The sequence below is a fragment of the Augochlora pura genome, chromosome 6 (assembly GCF_028453695.1).
Source record: "Augochlora pura isolate Apur16 chromosome 6, APUR_v2.2.1, whole genome shotgun sequence".
Classification (NCBI taxonomy): domain Eukaryota; kingdom Metazoa; phylum Arthropoda; class Insecta; order Hymenoptera; family Halictidae; genus Augochlora; species Augochlora pura.
Genome location: NC_135777.1, coordinates 14210685 through 14229990, shown reverse-complemented (window position 1 = coordinate 14229990; position 19306 = coordinate 14210685). Strand labels below are relative to the sequence as shown.

At 46.6% G+C, this 19306-nt stretch overlaps 1 protein-coding gene across 4 annotated transcripts in view; it reads right to left on the bottom strand.

Moving 5' to 3' along the window:
* LOC144470868 (uncharacterized) overlaps positions 1–19306 on the bottom strand; it is a 144683-nt gene that overhangs the window by 2170 nt on the left and 123207 nt on the right. For all 4 annotated transcript variants that reach the window (XM_078182445.1, XM_078182449.1, XM_078182446.1 and 1 more), the window contains 6 exons: positions 4596–4843; positions 3697–4198; positions 2104–3592; positions 577–1320; positions 339–505; positions 51–250 (listed from right to left, as the gene is read on the bottom strand). In XM_078182445.1, the coding sequence (XP_078038571.1) occupies positions 51–250; positions 339–505; positions 577–1320; positions 2104–3592; positions 3697–4198; positions 4596–4843 (3350 nt within the window). The remainder of the gene's footprint in view (positions 1–50; positions 251–338; positions 506–576; positions 1321–2103; positions 3593–3696; positions 4199–4595; positions 4844–19306) is intronic.

The following is a 19306-nucleotide window of genomic DNA, read 5'->3' as shown; positions in this document are numbered from 1 at the left end:
TTATTGACTCTTTATTGCACCTTCATCTTTTAGAAGGAGTGTAAACTTACGCCAAGCAAATTCCGAGGCACGTAGCCTTCCTTGTGTCCCAGTTTGCTCCACCACCACTCCCTCTCGTTGTCGTCGCCCTTTCGAAGCACAACCAGAGAGTCACCGTTCTTCAGGGTCAGCTCGTCGCTGTGCTGCGCTTCGTAATCGAACACGGCGTATACTTGGCCATTGTTCATTATGCCCAGTTTCTCTTGAACACCTGCAAGTAAACAAAATTTTTATTAATAAGACCTCGTTAATATTTTGTTAGATCATTCACAGTCTATCATTGATCCTTGAATACTAACTGTATAAGTATTCTGAGCAGCCGTCGAAGCCCTCTTCGTCCTCCTCGCACTTCTCCGCCGCAGTTTCGTGGTCCGAAAGGGTGGTGGCGAAGATGCAAGCTCCATGTTCGACCAAGAACCTCACCATCGACAGGTTGTTGCAGCTGGCGGCACAATGCAGCGGCGTCCTGAACAACAGAATTACAATGAAAAATTTGTTCGAAAGCGAACTCATTATTGTCCCACGCGATCATCTTACCATCCGTCGCTGTCCTGGGCATTAACGTCGCAGCCGAACTCGACAAGGAACTTGACGATCTCCAGATGACCGGCACAAATAGCGTTGTGAAGGGCAGTAATACCCTCGTCGTTGGCAGAGCTAGGATTAGCGACCTCCTTGGCGGTCTTCTTCACCAGCTCCAGTTCACCCTCGAGGCTGGCATCCAACAAGAGGGCCAGAGGATCAAAGGATACCCTTCTCGAGAGGTTCGCCTTTCCAGTACTAGACTTCAAGTTCCCTTTCTTTCTCCTCATGACCTCGTTGCCTTTCACGTCCACGTCTAGGTCCGTCCTTCTGTCCGAGTCCTTCTGTGCTTTCGCTTTGTCCTCGATATTGATCACGTTCAGCGCGTCGATGATGTCCGATTCCTCCAGCTTGTCATTGCTGATCACGTCCTCGATGCTCTTCTTGCAGTTGTCTGTCGTGTCGATGATCTGCGGTTGCTGCTGGGGCTGTTGCTGTTGCTGCTGCTCGGTTTGCATCAGGTCCGCTGGGATCTCGGTCTCCGGGAAAAGGAACGCCGGTGGCATCTCAATCCGTCGGTTTATCGAAACGTGGACATTCGACTTAGCGTAGCGGAGCTTCGGCTGTTCGGAGATCGGCGCCTTCTTCAAGGTCAGAGGCCGAGCTTTGATGATCTGATGATTGCCGAACGGCGTCTCTGTAGGTGATTCCGGGGGCTCTGATGTTGGAATCGGCGGCGCGTCCTCCTCTTTCTCCGTTCTGAAAACATAATCGACGAGATCGTTAAACGTGAATAAATCTGCCGCTCTATCCTCCCGCAAATCGAACGCAACAAATGCGTTAATCGTCTTGTGGCGTAGGAAGCAGATAAATTTTAGTTCCTTGTCCGATTTTTTTTACCTTCAACCGGTTTCGACCAAGCTAACTGGGTGACTATTCGAATATCAATGCATGTATTAGCATAGATACAAAACGATTTAGGCCGACGCAAATGATTCGTCGCGATATAACCGCGAGATTGTCGGGCGATACCGGACAAACTCGTTCCCCTCGGTTATCGTGTAAAACCGATTCCCCGTTTTACTGACAATGGCAAAAGAACGAACCCAAACGGAAGGGCGCGCCCGCGCGTCACAAACTAGCCGATCGGAAAACAAGGCCTCGACCGATCGGAGAGCTCGCCAGTACTAAGAGCTGTTGTCTCTGCGGCTCACAGCAGTCGATCTATTTCGGTGTCTTTTATTCGAGACAAGCTTCGAATCACCGGCCAAATCGATCACGGACTAATTTACATTTATAATTAACCCGGTAATCGTTTTGTCATCCTGTGCCCGAAACCTTTGCGCCCCTTCAATCAACCCACTTCTGGAGGGTTCCGGCGACCATTAATCTCTTCTTTCCAGAGACTCGACTTTGCAAATCCGATCGAATAGAACATCTTCAAACTCGGAGGAGACTCCAATTCGCAACGATACCTACGTTTCCCTAACTCTAATCTAGACTCAAAGGATTTAAGAATAAATCTTTGATAGATATACGAACCTCGGGCTAATTCCCATGGTGTTCTTGCAATCGTCTCCGGAGATGTCGACCTTTTCGTGGTGAGTCAATCTTGGCGGAGGGTTAGGCTTGCTAGGCTTCGGCGGCAAAGCCGGCTTGGTCTTATCCTCTCCCCGGATCTCCGCCAGGCTCTTCCTCTCACTCTCGCTCTTCAGCCTGTCGAACTCGAGCGGGTTGTCCGTCATCTTTGTTGGGATCTCGAACTTCCCATTGTGCTCATGCTTTACCGCGGCACTCTGCTCGTACTTGTTCTGATTATTCTCGAACTTGACCGATTCCTGCTTGAACTGTTGCCCCCCTGGCTCGTATTTGCCCGGAGGGTCGTGCTTGAACGCCGTGTTCAGTTCGTACTTTACCGATGGTCGAACCTCGTGCTGATCGTGCTTGCCGTACTGTTGAGTGTTCTGATTGGGATCGTACTTGAGAACATGGTGCTGCTCGTGTTTCGTCTGCGAAGCCTCGTACTTGCCCTCGAGCTTCGCGTTATCGTATTTGCCGGTCTGGTTGCTTGGCTGATCGTGTTTGGTCTGATCGAACTTGCCGTGCTCGTACTTAGAGTGCTGGTCGTACTTCATCTGATGAGGATCGTACTTGAACGCGGTATTAGACTCGTACCTCTGATCCTGCTTGTGGTCGAACTTTTCCTGGCCCTTGTCGAACTTCTTATCGGTCTGGTCGATGCTACCCGATGCAGGACTGGTCAATCCTTGGTTCTGGTTGTACCTCTGGATCTGGTTGCCGAAGTTTATCCCGCTCGAAGACGTGTGAACAGTCGACGGCAAACTCGGCGAGTTCTGAGTCTGATAGGACGAAGAGGACAAGTGGGTGTTGGCTTGGCCGGAGTGCTGGATGACCGGATAATTGTGTCTCGAGCTGTACGTTTGCTCCTGGTTCGTAACCTGATTGCTAGGTACCGACTGGTTCGACTGCTGTTGTTGGCTCGCATTTTGTGTGCTCAGCCCGACGAAGTTCTGAGCGTTCGCGTGCCCGCGGCCTATGAGGCTCAAGGTTTGTGGCATCACGGGGTGTATTTTCGTTGAGGAGGTCTGGTAGATCTGGGACTTCACCGAGAAACTCGGCGCCACGCTGGACACCGGCTTCTGGTGTGTCTGGAGGTTCCTATGGTTCTGGGTTTGCGTGATGGACACAGTTGTCCCCAGGCTGGACGCCGAGGAGCCGATGTTGTGTTGTTTTTGCTGTAGATTTCCATGCTGTTGTTGCTGCTGCTGCTGCTGAGTCTGAGGTTGCTGATGGTGAACCCGGAGGTTCTGTGACAGACTGTCCGGGCTGAAGTTATGACTCGAGCCTATTAAATTGTTGTTTGTGCTGTTCGCGTTGTTGTTATTATTGTTGTTATTATTGTTATTATTATTATTGTTGTTGTTGTTGCATGACTGCTGAATGTTCACAGGCTGACCGCCGATGTTTTGACTGTGTTGTTGTTGATTCGAGCCTAGGAGTTGCGATTGACCTACAGAAGAAAATCAGAATATTAATTTGATTCAGTGATTTCTATTTATAAGACTGGTGCGAGTTTTCCAAAGAATGCTATGGAGTTCTTTGGGGTCTACAAACCTTGGATATGTGACTGAGACTGGCTGTGCGCTATCTGATGGCCAAATTGCTGGAAGGTGACTCGCTGGCCCAGCTGAGATGCGCTGGCCGAGTGTTGGATCTTGTTCTTGTTGACGTCGTCCTCGGCGGCCTTGAAGTTCACCGTGAACTTGGTGTTGTACGGCAATGTCTGGTACTTTGGATCGTTCTTGTTCAGGTTGAAGTCGTTGTCGTTCGGTATGTGGGAGTACGGCTCGATTGCGGCTATGTTGCCGGCCGGCCTCGACTTTCCGCCGGCGTTAAAGTCAAGCTTCGACTCCGTGAACCCGGTGTTCGCATTCCCACGGTTCCCGGAGCCCAGCTGCTGACTCAGTCGCTGGTTCAGAGCTCTCTTGCGCTGAAGACGACCCTGGAGCTGCGCTATCCTCGCGTCGATCGACGCCATTTCCGCTTGTCGCTGCGCCAGGGCCAACCGCTGCTGGGACACCACCTGGTTCTGCTGCTCGTTCATCTTGTTGCGGTACTGTCGAACACACATTGATATGACACGATCCGTTTAAATCTGGGACAACAAGTCCGGTATGAGTTTTGTTCAAGAAATGGGAACGCGAGTGGCGCGAGAAGAAGCCAAAAACTGCAGGGTTGTTTCTACATTCTTGGACCTCGTTGAGCCAAATTAAGGATAATCGACGCAACGGTTCTGTCTATCTGAAACGATCGTCCACGTAGAACCTTCGCGAGTCCCGAAATCGAACTGTCCGACGCGAATAACCGGGAGGAATTTACTACAAATGGAAGTTCGACATAATAGCGATAGTGCAAGAACTATTTGGACCTTTCGGTGGATAATATTTCGGTAATCGAATGATTTCTTGCCGCTGCCACGAGAATTTCGAGGCAAAAGTGACAGAAGTACTCACCATAAGCTCTCTTCTAAGTTTTTCGAGCTCGGCGCTGGCGGGTGTCGACAGGTGTCCGCCGCCGGGACCGCCGACTCCACCGCCGCCCACGCCTCCTGGTCCACCGCTTCCGGTCCCGGTGCCCACAGCGTTCTGTCGGCCTCGCAGCTCCTCCAGTTGTCTTGTTAGCTCCTCGACTTTCGCCACGGCCAGCGACAACTCTTTCTCCTTCTCGTTAAAGAGCGCTCGTATGCAGTCCAGATCCGAGGCTGCGGAGAAAACAGAAAAACAATGAAAGATGAGACCACGAGACCACGAATCGATCCACGAACCAGAGACGATTTACATCGATGGGGGCTCTTCGTGTTTCGCGTCTATTACCGGTCAAACGATTTAATTTATTAGGTGTAACGGATTTAATTTCCCCAAAGGCGGACACAATAGGTTCCCCGCGTAATCTCAGGCGGCTGATATCGGTCAAGTCGCGTCTCGAGAACCGGAAACCGATCTGGTGCTTCGACAAAGGCGACAGCGAACCCCACCGGTGAAACCTAACGATCTTCTGGCCGGTCAAAGCGATAGTTCGCGCGGCTGGAACTTTCTTTTAATTATTTCCCTTGGCCTTTGACGGCCGGTCCCCTCTCGACCACTCTACGGCCCCCGCCTCGGCCCGCTCGCGAGCTTTCTTCTCCACGTTTTAAATTCGCTCGACGGTGCCTCCGTCTCCGATGGCGTTATCTCGATCCTTTTCGGCCGCCATCATCAAAGGAAAGCTATTGGAAACAAGAGGCGATCGAAGCGGGTTGAAGAAACGGGTCTTAGCGTACGCCGTACGCATCCGTAACAGACATTGTTTCGCGTCGTACGGGAAAGAGATGACAAAGTTATAGATCGAACGTTTCGGAATAGCGATTATCCGCTCCTTTCGCCATTTGTAATTGTAAGCAGCTTGTACTCTTGTTCCAGATCACTTGAGAAATAATTCATCGAATAATTAATCAGCCACGGACGATCACCCATTAACTAGGAAATCCCCCTCTAGTCAGCCGCGAATCGTTCACTTAGAGATAATTGAACAGTTTCATTCTTTCTACTCTAAATTCGCGATTTTATGCGCCTTCGGCACCCGTTTTACCACTGGTCGGAGTACATATCTATAATCCCAGCCGGACCGCAGAACTGAATATCCTCGAACACGTCTCGAGTTTTAATGCAAGAATTTCTTTCCAGACGCTTCAGATATCTCCCGCTTCATAATTGCAAATCGGAAAGATGGTTTCGAAGAAAGTTATTTTAATCCATCGCTTCGCTTTGCGCGCGACGGCTCTCCGAGACCCATCAAACCGAAACAGTTCGCGAGCGAAACGAAAGACAATTTTTATGGCATTTTCTTCGGGGAAACGTCTAACCGTGCGCTTCACGGTTTAATCGTTGCAATCTGTTTCTCTCTCGCGGTACGCATTCCGTTCTTTTCTTCTCGATTTTCTTAACCGTGTCTTCCATTGTTATTTACGTAACAAAGGGATCGGATTTCCGCGATAGAAACAAATGAAGCAAAAGAGAAAGATGGTACAAGCCCCCTCCCCCCTCCCCCCGCCTCACCCTTCCCCTCCCTTCGCTTTCCGGTTAAGATCCCGTCGGATTCAGGATCTCCACGCTCAGCTGAAACAGCAGAGAAGCACGAGGTGGGGGGAGGGGTTTAATCGATCGTCGGAACGATTCTCTATGGTCGGACGATGCCGGGACGTGTTTTCCGGGGAATCGAGTTGGAAAACGTCGCAACGTGGCCACTCGACCGCGATGAACTGTCTCGGTTTCGATATCGCCGGGAAAAGAATGGTCCCGAGAACCGGCGAACAACGCGTTACCTGCCAGCGGAATAACATCTAGGGGGGTGGCGAAGGGGGGTAGAAAAGACGGTGCTCCGGTTCTCGGTACCACGTTCCCACCGATCTATTTACCGAGAGATAAGTGTTTCGCGGGAAGCGAGCCAGTTGACGGGGACGGGCTACGTGATTCCATTGGTCCCGTATTCGTTTATTTATCTTCGGCGTCTCATTTCCTCCCTCGGCGAATAATTCTTATCGCGCTCCTCGGTAGCGCTCTTATCGCTTTCTTGTACGAACTCGCGAGCCGTTAAGATACAACGGCGCGGCGTTCGAATTCACCCAATTGGAACTGGCACTTTAGCCGAAGACAGTTAAACTTGTTCGTCCGTGTTCCACGGTGCTTTCGCATCTACTGTGAACGATTCTTCTTGCCTGCTGTTGTTGGTATCTTTAGCCTTTTTTTATTCCAAACTTAAATATATTCTTCACTGTTCTGAGATATCTTAACGTAACATTTTTTTTTTAAAGCGGTGCTCTATGTTGTGCTGAGATGGCTAAGAAAACTTTAAATGTTTGGATAATGGTAATGGAACATAGATTAGCACTATAGGGATTAAAGCTGTGCACTTTTTAAGGTACCTCAACGAGATTCGTTGATCTTCCTGCATAATCTTGGTCTTACTTCTCCGAATGATGACCCTTGGCAAGGGAACCATGCGCGCAAAACGATTTAATGTTCAAAGATGCCAATGATCCAATTTCATTTTCAAACATAATTGTATTTTATTATTTTTGAAATAATGTTAGTTGTACTATACTAAATGACAATGTCTGAGATGCATAAAAACGATTATATGTTATTACGTGATTACGTGTTACTTTGAAAGCTCGTATTATTTTTAAAGTACCTTATCGAGACTCGTTGAACCTTTCAGTGCGTGCAACTTGAATAAATCAGCCGAGTGACCGCAGGATTAAGTGTTAGTCTTCCGGTATATTGGCGGGAATATGGAAAGACGAGCGAGACCGGGGGTGACGCCGGAAAACCGTAGAAGAATGTGGAAGAGAGAGCCCATTGTCCCGTTCCCCTTTCGAGGGAACGTTCGACGCGGCCACGCCTTATTAGACTTTTCTCCCGCATTCCCCGGTGCCCCGTTTTCCGCATATTGCCCGGCGACTTTCATATCGTGCGGCCCGTGACCCAAACGATGAAAATTTTCGCCGCGAACGAGCCAAAGAACGCGGGAAATTTATTTTCCCGGCCCTTGACATGTGCGAGCGAAGCAACGGCCGGCCTGTCAGCTGGAAAATTAAGTTTCCGTGTCGCTGGGACCGGAAAATCGAATCGCAACGGAAGTCAATCGGTTGTCCGCCATTGTGGAGTAATTAATTACCGTGTAATTGGAAACGTTAACCGATGTTCATTGTGCGAAAGGTTGCGCTAAAGCGAGCATCTCTCTCTCTCTCTCTCTCTCTCTCTCTCTCTGTCATTCTCTCTCACTGCCTTCTTGAGTTCCTTCAAGACGCGAGCTGGAGTTTTCGAAAAGAAAACAAGGCAGCGAAAGCCCGGCAAAGGGAAACTCGCGTTTAATTAAACGGCGCCGTTTTAATTGGCACGTGCAATTAAACAGTGAAACCGGATAGATAATTTATCACCGCGTCCTACCCCAGCAAACGATATTTTCATTGTCACCGTTAACTATCCTTTCTCCGGCCCTTTAATCGTCATCGATATTAATTAAACTCGCTACGGTGGCAGTCGATCAATTATTCAATCGGTTCGTCAACGCGTACTCGAATAATCCCGTTTCCAACGATTGATGGAACGCGATTGCGTATTGCATCTGCTTACGGCGAAAGCTCGCTATGTTTTCGGTCAGAAGGATCCCTTCATTTTCTAATTACATTTTCCAATCATTTTTCGAAATCGACCATCGCGTTTACGATCGCGCTGACATCATTGTGCATTTATAAATGTATAACACACCATTGCAATGTAGATTTTGATTTCAATATTTGATATAGGAGCGTTTCGCTATAACTAAGGAACACAATTCACGGTCCATTAATGGTTTATATTTCCTACAATTCTATGTCAATCCTACGGGGGATCGAATGGTGCCAATACCGAATCTCGATGTTTGCGATCGTTGCAGCATTTTCCGACAAGTAGCGCGGAGCAAAGAAAAGGGAAAAGAATTAAAGCGGCGTCGATTCCGGCTGATGATCGCGCGCAGTGGGTGTCGCAGGTACCCCTGAATAATTAACGCTCACTTTCTTCCGGCGAAGGAGGGTGTGTGCGCGAGGCTGGCTCCATTAATCGGTTCGGTGGTTGATTTACGGTGTCATTGTGGTCACCGTGCGCCGGTGATTATCGATTTCGCGAGAACGTGGCATACGTATTAAATTGTGGCTGGGAACGGGGCGCAGCTGCCGGCTGCCTTTCCGGAATAAACGGCCCACCCATAATTGGAGGCGAGGGCCAATTAGACCGAGTCGAGGAGCAAGGCCGTTTCTTCGCGACGCGCGAACAAACGCCGCAAAGGAGGGAACACGCCTAATTTTCCCTCGAGTTATTTCCCTTTGCAACGACGCGGCCAGGGCGGAGAACGACAGCGAACGCGCGAGAACCAGAGAAAGGGAGAAAAAGGGGTTTGGGGGAGGGAGAGACCTTTTCGGCTTTTCGGCCGAAAACCCGCTTTTCCGGGGTCGTTTCACGAGAGTTAGAGCTCTCCGCCGCCATCAGAAATCCATTTACCATCCGCAACGTCGTACCCGCGACAGGAATATCGACGCGTATCGGGTCCCGACGCCGGGTGACAGGCTCTGCGAGTTTCGGGAGCCGGCATCCAGCTGGGTACCGGGGGCTATAGATACCCAGAATTCGATAATGGAATTCTAGGTCATCGGACAATCCCGCGAATCGACGAGACTCGACTCCCGCGCGACGATACATCATTCCGGCCGCGATCATGCACTCGAAGCGGCTCGAAATCACCGGACCGGCGCGACGATCCGCCACGGCCCGACAATTATTCGCTTCGCGTGCCACCTCTTTATTAACGCTCCATCTGCCGGTGATTACTCCACGCTTCTTCCGAACTTCAAACTTCGCTGTTCACGGCGTTTTGATTCGATCCCGTCGTAACATAGAGTAGGGCTTTTTTTTCCGGGTATGAAAGGCAGAATGGTCGAGTGTCGTAAAATGCTAATGAATGGGACAGATGGGGACAGAGTGTTTGGACAACTTCGAGTAACCTGATTCTATTGCTTAGGATCCTCAAAGTCTTGCGTGGCCGAAAGATAGAGTGAGAGTGACCGAAAGGGAAATAAAGAAAGAAATAGAGAGAATGGGTAAGAATGAGATAGCGAGTGAGGCAGAGCGAAAGAGAATGAATGCAAGAGAGAGAGAGAGAGAGAGAGAGAGAGAGTCGACAATCACCACATAGATTCTGTGCTACTCTGGCTGTATGAAATTTATGAATACGTGCACATCATGTATACTATCTCGCAATTGTTGCTAGTTAACAACGCTTTTTTGAGATTTTGTATTTTACCTAGTAATTTCTGCTATGAACCCGCAGTCATTATTAATCTTCATTCCAGCCTTTCCTAACAGGGTTAATCTTCGATTATTTCATGCGAACGATAAAGTCACTACACAATAGTTACCACGACGTCTTGATTTTCTTCCACTTTTATGGGATAAGAAATTTTTTAGCATACGCATACGCAAATGAATTTAATCGTTTCTTCATCAGCGACGGCAGGGTTCTGGAGGGACCTATCAACAATTACAATCTCCTTGTTCCAGAACTGACAGTTAACTCGGCTAGGAAACGCTTCCATGGTATTCAATTTAAATCGCAATCTGCCCTCCTGACACTCCAGTTTTTCCGCGTTCCGACGATTCGACTAAACGTTTGCTCGGATGTCTGACGCTCCGAGGGCATGGCTTATCCCAGGGGCAGGATTCTACGAACTTCCGGAAGTCGTTTGAAAACGAGCCGACGAAGTTTCCCGGAATTTCTGTTTAGCAGTTTGGGAAGAAAGTTCTACGAAACAGACGCGCGGATCGGAGTTCTGGCGACGGGTTCGATCGAATTCGAAATATCCGATCATATTCGGTCGTCGGGAAAAAAAAAAGTTGGGGAACCTTAAAGGAACTGCCAACAACCCGCTAAGAACCAACGAGAACACCGCGGAACGGAGACGGCTCGACGCGCTTCTTCTTGGACCATCGAAGTCATTTTCTTTCGAACATGTATCCTCCTCTTTACACGGGTCGTAAAACCGGAATAAAATCGAAGGACTGGCGAAGAAGGAATCGGTGCGGGGGGGTATGGAGGATTCTCGAGGACACTCGACGACTGCGAGGGAAACGCGAAAGTTCGTCGAGAGAAGGGCACGGTTCCCGCGTGAATACCAAATTTCCAGAATGGAAAACTCGTACGCCCGCGAAGTCACCAGGGTTCTTCGCCCTCGGAAAAACTTTTTCAGCGAGAACGTTCCGCCGTTGTCTCGAGCCTGGATGAAATTCCCGAGCGAGACGAGCGGTTTTGCCCCCCCCGGGCAATCGGAAATCGGTGAACGGCCAGCGATCAAACTTTTCCGGTCGGGAAATAAAAATCTGTACCGTGAATAGACCCGCGGGCCTGTAGCTTAACGATACTTTCTGCGATAATATCGGCTCTCTTTTTAATTGTTTTTCGAAGTTTCAGGCTCGATATCGGTCCCCTGTTTCGATCCCGGATGCCAACGAGTCGGAACATCAACCGGAGTGACATATGCAGTGAATGAAGCTTGTATGTTCGTTGCAATGGTCATCCGTGAATCGTTGTTTAATCCTCCGAATGATGTTACTGCAAGCGAACTGTTTTACTACTAATTTCAAGTTCACACATTTTCAGGGCATTTATATGTACATAGTAATACATTCACATCCCTCAATGATACGTGATTGACAAAATTTGTCTGACGACCAATGAATAGGCAAACATTTTTAACGAATGAATTAATCTGCCAGTGATTTGTGTTGTACTAACAAAGCATTTTTCCATCAAACTTTTTTTTATTAATAAATTCCTATACGAGATAGATCATTTATGTCATGTGCACGGGGGAAATGCTCATTCGTTGGATAGATCAGCCTAAATCGAATGTTGCACGTGTGCTTTCGTGACGATTTTTCGCCCTTTCGCTGCTGATGACGTGTACATACGTCCTCACAGATGATTCAATCTTCCATTAAATAATAATAAGAACCTGTCACATGATATTAATCTAAATAATTTGATGAATTATCATTGGGATGTTTAATCAATTTTCTATGAAATTCTGGATTGTTGACCTTCTATTTTAAAGGAATTATTTGAAAACTGTCGGTAAATAAAATGTTAATATACATGGTGAAAAAGATAAGAAAAATTGGAGTTGCTTACTCCTTAGATGTGTTCTCATCTTTATCGCATCGCAGAAATAAGTTGCAGTCGTTTTCTCGAATCGAGGCGAAGATTCGCTCGACATGGTGAAAGAAGAAGCGAAATGGCATTGATTGGGCTTGGGGTTGTGCTTAGGCATCGCCGCAGCCGGCGAACCCTTTTCTTCTAGTTTGCAGCCGCATCGAGCCTCTATTTCCCGCGGAAACGAGATTTCGCGATTGTCGGAGTGCCGCGGGGGATCCAAGATGCAACGCGGAAAAGAACTGCCTTCACGGAGATGCATCCGGAGCCATAAATCTTTCGGAAACGCAACTACAAGACCCTTTGCCTTTGCGTCTGCTTTGATCTTCTTTTGCGGAATTGTTGTTCATCGATTCCATCGATAGATAGGGTCACGGTTATCCCGGGCCAACGATCGATTTGACAATAAAGTCTTCGGATCGTTCCTAGGCGCTGCCAGAGTTTTTCACGTCGCGTGATAACGCGCACTGCAACGCGGATCGCTAATTAGGGAGCTCGCAAGCGCGTAATCGCTAATTGCTAGAGACCGTGCAACCGCAACGATGGATCTCCTCTCTCGGTGAATTAAAAATGCATGGATTCGCTCGTTAAGAGAGCAATTAAAAATAGCACGGCCGTCTTTGAATACAGCGAATACTCGAGCGTGAATTTTCTTCTTCTCGGAGTCGGCCAGAGGCAGCCCCCACGTGCTTCAGTTCCCGCGGACCCCGTCCGCAGGAAGGTAGAAATTTCCCTGAACCTGCTTGCTCCGTGTTGCAACTCAATTACCCGGTGAACGCACAGGTGTGCGCGAGATTCGACGACCCGAGGCCAGTCGTTCCAAACACCGGTCCGTGCTCGAATCTTCTTTGGTCCACGGAGCTGTGATCTTTCCAAGGTAAACCCGCGATATTTTTACGATCGTCGGTATCGGTTTGCAAACAACATGTTAGCAACCGCGTCAAGAGCCCTCGACTCGCAAGTGCTCTCTTATTTTTTAATCCGTGGGAGCTGTCGCGTCGTCGGATGCTTCAGGATTTCCGGCTCACCCCCTATATCCTTCAGATATTGAAACTGTATTCTTGGCGCTCGCGTAAGAATTCCTGTTCGCGTTGCATCCGAAATGGATCAAGGCCTAGACAGCCTGCTTTCCGAGTCCATCCTTTCGTTAATAATCGAGTGGAACCCTTGTCTCGATGCTTCATCGAGGCGACCGAGACAGCCGAACATTTCCGCGGACTTCCTACTTTCCGGACAGCTTTCGTCGAGTATATTTGTTATGTGTATCGGCAAACAGAGCTCGAGGATGCACTCGGATGATATTTATAATTGAAATTGCAATTTAAACTGAATGAAGTCACGCGGTAATTTAATGTCATTTAACTATACGTCTAGATGCATAACACCAAGCCGTATGACTTACTTAAAAATATATAGAATTATTATATTAAATTCGGTTCGACATTAGATATATGTTTCTTATGAAATTTCTATGATAGATAGTTTTTGGAAAACATTTGTCACCGTATCTTTTTCATCGGCTATCATCGACGTTGAAACGGTGAATATACATGTGCTTCTATCACTTGCATGCAGTTTCTACACCCCATTCAGTTTCACCATTTCACGATCTTTATACATGTTGTATATTTTTTTAGAAGTACCACATTCAACTAAAACATGATCTCCTAAAAATGTTTATTTCTAAAATAATGAAATATATTTAGGTTAGAAAACGAAACGATGTTAATATTTTTTGGCTCCTCGCCATGCTCGGTTCTCTCACCACGTTTCATAAATAAGAGGGATAAGACTCCTGCTTTCAATTTCTTGTTTTTCATGTGAGCGACTTCGTTCGATTCGATCCGGGTAAAGTCGGCGAAACAAAGCTTTCCGATCAGCCGTTCCTCGCTCAAGAACCACAAGGGCTGAAGAAATGTTTAATCCCTTGAAAGGATCGGTTTTAGCTCCTGAGTCCTGCCCGGAACAAGATAAACCGACCTCCGTATTCGGGACACAGCTCAGTTGCTCTCCCGATGCCGCGAGACTATTAAAATTTCGATCGCGTAAATCTAACGGGGCGTAGAAACTCGGGAGAATTATGGCGGGATCCCATTCAACCGGATAAATCTATCGACGACGGGGAACGTAGCGGTTTTCCTTGAGGACGCCGTACGCCGTGCCGGCCAATCGATTCTCGCAATATCGTGGGTCGCCGTGGATTCCGGACAGATATAGGAATCTATGAAATCTCGCAGCCCCCTTTAATTGGATTTCTTCTTTTAGCTCGTCAATCTTACTTAACCGAACTCCCATTCAAGTTTCACCTTCGACCGACCGAGAATATCGTCGCGTGACTGCTTCCGAACGATCGGACTGCTTAAATATGAACGCGCATGATTATATCGAACTAAATCGAACGGTATCTTACGGTAGAAGTCGAAGCTATCCACATTGGCTGCGCTTGTCACGGTGTTCGAAATTTCCATAAAGTCGCCTAATATTTTGGAGAAATCTTAAATCTGATAAAAACTTAAATCTATAAATATTGTTAAAAAACAAGTGCGAAAGTTAAGGCTCGTTGCTACGTTGGTTTCGTTTCTTAAATCGGTATGTAATGGCGCAATGTATAAAAATAACGATTTTTATGGATATGTAATATGAAACAAACGTAAGATTTCACCATATTGTCAGGCGGCTTTATGGATATTTCGAGCACTGTATTTCGGACAATGATAGTAGACCTTTGTAAATGGTTGATCACAAAGCATGAACTGTAATAAGAATAAGTATCCTTTGTTGCCTAATTCGAGATCAAACATTTGTCTAATTTCATTGTTTGTCCACGAACCGAGGAAATTGGTTTCACTTTCGATGGTATGTGAACTGAAATCGATAAAGGACGAGCGAAAGGGATTACGGTGAGACGAACTAGCGCGGTAGGCGACGCCCATCGCGATTAGCGGCCTCTTAATTATCTCGCGGTACCGATTATCGGCCGGGGATTTCGTTATTACGGCGTCACGCGAAATTATCCTGGAACATGTGCGACAAACGACGCCACGCTGACTATAATTCTGATTCGGTCGGCACCGATAATCCTCTTAATGCACGCGATTCTCGATGTCTACGCACGTCTGTTTCTTTGCGGTGTATTGTCGTATTATTAGTGCTAGCATTGTATTTCAAAACTTGCAAACAGGTAATTTGATTATTCAAATAAAAAAATCAGAATTATTAGCATGGACAGAGTAGTGTATAAGTGTAGCACCATATTAATTTTTGAAACGTTTCTGCCTCTTGAGCTATGATACATTAAAATGATTTATGTGAGTTGACAGATGAATGCATTTCTACGAAACGATCAGCATTTTATTAATAGAAGCGTCATAACTTATTAACAAAGGCTTCTTTGTGGTTCTATAATTGTATTACTATTATTATAATCTATGATGATATATATTGTTCACTATATTTCTTGATATTTTGGAGAGTTTCGATAAAAGTTTGCCGAACATCGAACAAGTTCGTATCCATCGATTTGCATCCAAAAGTGTCATACAATAAACAATTGTGGTACTGCTATAGTTCTATATCGCAGTGTATTATTAATTTGTTTCATTGCTTAAGTATTCCATACAGAATCTAGTTTTCTGAGAGAAATGATTTTAGAATTTTAAGCGGTCCCTGTCTACGAATGGTTGAATTTTAACCGAATATCGTCCCCGTAGTAGAGAATGCTGATCGCGAGGACGATCACGGGCCAGATATGAATCAGAGGTTAAATACTACTGCCGTCTTACTAGACGGCGGGATTTCGGCAGAGGTTTTTCAGGAACGAACAACTGCGACCAACGTGACAGGCATTTCGCGGAAAGGGACGAGCAATTTATTGGTCCTCGAGGCGGCCATCGAATGTCGAAGCAACGTTGCTTTACGGTGTCTCGTAAAGCCCTGCGCCGGCATCACGGTTTCGCCGTATTTCCTGAAATTGTTCGCAGTTTCGGATTTTTCCCGGGGTCATGTAACTTTTCATGGTGCATCGCGAGGTCGTGACCACGGAATCGGAACGGCCACGGTCGTTCCACGGTTTCCGTCATCGTTAACGGAATGCCTTGCATTTGTTCCTACAGGAACGGGGACCGAGATGTCTGATTTTTGAATGTCTCGAATTTTTCCGGCGTGCGTACTTCGCTGCTGAAGCTATCTAAAAATAGTTCGAATAAAAGTTATATGGTCCAACGAAATGCGAAATTTCTTTGAGAAATTCCTACTGTCCTTCTACCCGTAAACAAATGATTTATTTCGGAACAATTTTCGCACAGTTCTAATGTTAAAATACAACGTAACTTTTATATTTAACTGTGTATTTATTTAATTAACACTTCCGTTAAGTTCCATCAAAAACAGCGTATTAGTTACTGGTGTTTGCGTCGTTTTAGTCGTCTCGGATACCAAGGAAACTTTCGTTGCAAAAGAATGGTATGAAAATCTGCGCCAAAGCAAGAAATTGTTCTTCCCGTTTCACGGCTGCATTAAAAAGTCAGAGGAACGGCAAACTTGGATATTCAATCCGGAAGCGTACAGTTTGCAAGCTACTTAAGCGAGCCTCCAATTCAGGAAAGATTCTCGAAGCTGTACACGAGAAATTCCGTAAGAAAACCTCGCGGAAATTTGTCCCATAGCTTCAGAGAAAGTTGCTCTTCGTGGCCCGGTGAAAAATTCACCGAGGAAAGTTGGATCCTCGAAGACGGAAGTGAACTGTTTGCAGTTTCAGGTTAGACAGGTATCAGAAGTTTGTCGCAGAGAAGTCCGGCGGGAGCCTCCAGAGAGATACGTGTCGAATTTATTCTGTCCGCAGGAATCCGAGAAAAAGTTAATTAGCAGCGCGCCGTGTGTCGACTCAGTTCACGATCCTGAACCTTTCCTCTACGGCAGAGAGAGAGAGAGAGAGAGAGAGAGAGAGGCTTTTTCACGGCAGAGGCTTTTCTCGGCGAAGGGTAGAACACGGTGCAGAGGGTGAGAAGCGATTGGACTGGAAGAAGATTTTCGGGACACCCCATGAATCAAGCAGGACCCCCGCGTTATCTCTTATATTAATCGAATCCAGGCCGGGAGAAAGATTTATCGAAGTCTCTTTAAGTGGCTGGAATCTTAAATAGTTTCCAAGAGGTTTCAACTCGGAGTTTAGTTGCGGGAGCTTTCATTCCCATTCTTTCTCTCTCTTTCTCTTCTCTACCGAAGGTGTCCGCGGGAGAGATGAAGTACCGTGACCCCCTCGATTTCAGCTCTCGCAAAGAGGGAAATTAGCTCGCGAATGCTGCGCGAAATTATCGCTCGTTATCGTCCCTGCAAAGTTCCACGACCACCCCCGCCATTACGCCCCTCCACGTCTTTTTCCCGGTCTAACTGTTTGCTCGCCAGTTTCCTTTGACCCGCGCGAATTTCAATTACGGGCCGACTCGATTTTCTCTGTAATTTTTACCGCCCACCCCCGGCGTGACCGACAACCCACGCAAACCCCATCCTCGGCACGTTATTAAGACTGAACCTGTAACCCAGATCCCGAATCTGAAAACGAATCTGCTGGAAATAATCAATTCCAGCTAGGATATTTCGCGCGGAACCCCCCGGGGGTTGTAGGCGCAAGTTTTCGCTTGAAATCTGCTGCCGTCAGGCGTAGGTACACTGCCCGCTGAAAGTTTCGAATTCTCCTTGCAGTTTCAATTTATCACGGTGATTGTGATTCCGAAGTCATCTGAATCCTAAGCAGATACATAAATGCAAATGCGGATGCAAATGTTTTGAAAGGAACAACTTATTTATCCTACTGATCTGTTGACGAAATATTTCATCGTACCGGAAAGACATTTTCAATAGGCGACGGCTTGTTACCTTATGGAATTTTATGAAAGTGTGAAAAGTGTAAAACTTAGTGTGACTATATGATAACACTTAAAATTTGAACAGTATAGTTTCAAATAACACTGCAACGTCTCTTTTAAAATAAACCGAGGTTGTCATCCCTTTGTCCGCTTACGCCACACTTCAATTTGTTTAAATAAACCTTTGTACGTTGGATATATTTGATTTATATATTTTTTTAAATTTATCATAAAATATTCTATGAAAATAAGTAACAAACAAGTGAAAAACGATATTTTTGAATATTTCATGCGTAATAATATGATTTTTCACTATGAAGAAAAATGTTATGATACAAAGTTGAATAAAATTTCCCTGTTAAGAAGTTAGGAATTTTGTCATGTATCAAAGGTCTCGCGGAATATCTTTGAACTTTCTTTACGTTGAAGATTAAATAAAATCCTGAAGAATGAATTCTTAAGCCAGGAGAAAGATCTCATACTTCAGATAGGGGATCGTATTGAAGTATCGATCGCTGCGTTCCCAAATATTAATTTATATGAAGTCGAAAAACCAAAAGCGAAATCGTGACTTTTGGCAGAGACTGTTGACGCAGCTGAGCTTCGCCGTCCAGATTCCGCATCTCGATTCTACGTACGTCTATGCCAGGTTGTCTCCGGTAGTCGCGATACAACCGAGATAGGTTCGACAAATTTGTGGAAAATGAAATGTGTTCCCCGAGCGCCGCGGGGCGACCCTAAGCAATCGGTGGACGGAAAAATCGGTTTCGCAAAGAAGATCCGATGAATTTTCATGCCTGCAGGATCCGCATCAATGGGATATTAAAACTTCGGATTTAATATTCGACGCTCGTTCCAAGCTTTTTTCCATTCGTGAAAATTCGTTCCCCCGAAGGAAGTTTAATATCCAACGATGCGACACGAATCGCCGTCCAGCTCAAATACTATGGGAAGGGCGGTGAAACGAGAACCTTCGCCATTGGTCGAGAAAATCATGCGTGCGACCATTTACACGGCGGGATTGATTCAAGCCGCGCATTAATTCGGGTTGGTAACGCGCGGGCGGGCGGGGGGGGGGGAGGAGAAGGGACGCGATCTCGCCCGAGGGTAACTTCTTTTAATTAAAATCTGCGTCACCGTTGCCAGGCCGGTTCAATTCAAGGGATTCCTAGTTTTTCGAATAAACCGAGTCGCGCGTGAAACCTCGGGATTAAGGGGATCGGGAGGACCACTCTTATTTCGGTTCAGAGCCCAGCGGGGGTGGAGACGTTTCGTCGAATTAGGACGAACCCGAAAGGAGTGACGGGGCCATCTTACTTTATGCACACGTCGGAAATTTTTATGAGGCCATATGTGACACTCGGATTTCGATTCATTGATTTTTAACCCCTTAACAGGTAAATAAAATAAAAGTCGATACGTTTTAAATATCGTAGTTTATTTTACTCAACTGAACAGGCATGGAAGCTGGTTGCACGACAATGTGATAATTAACATTTTAATTTACGGTTTAAGTTGGGAATGCTCACATTTTCTTAGTCTTCTTGCGAATAAACTCATTTATATCACGACGCGAA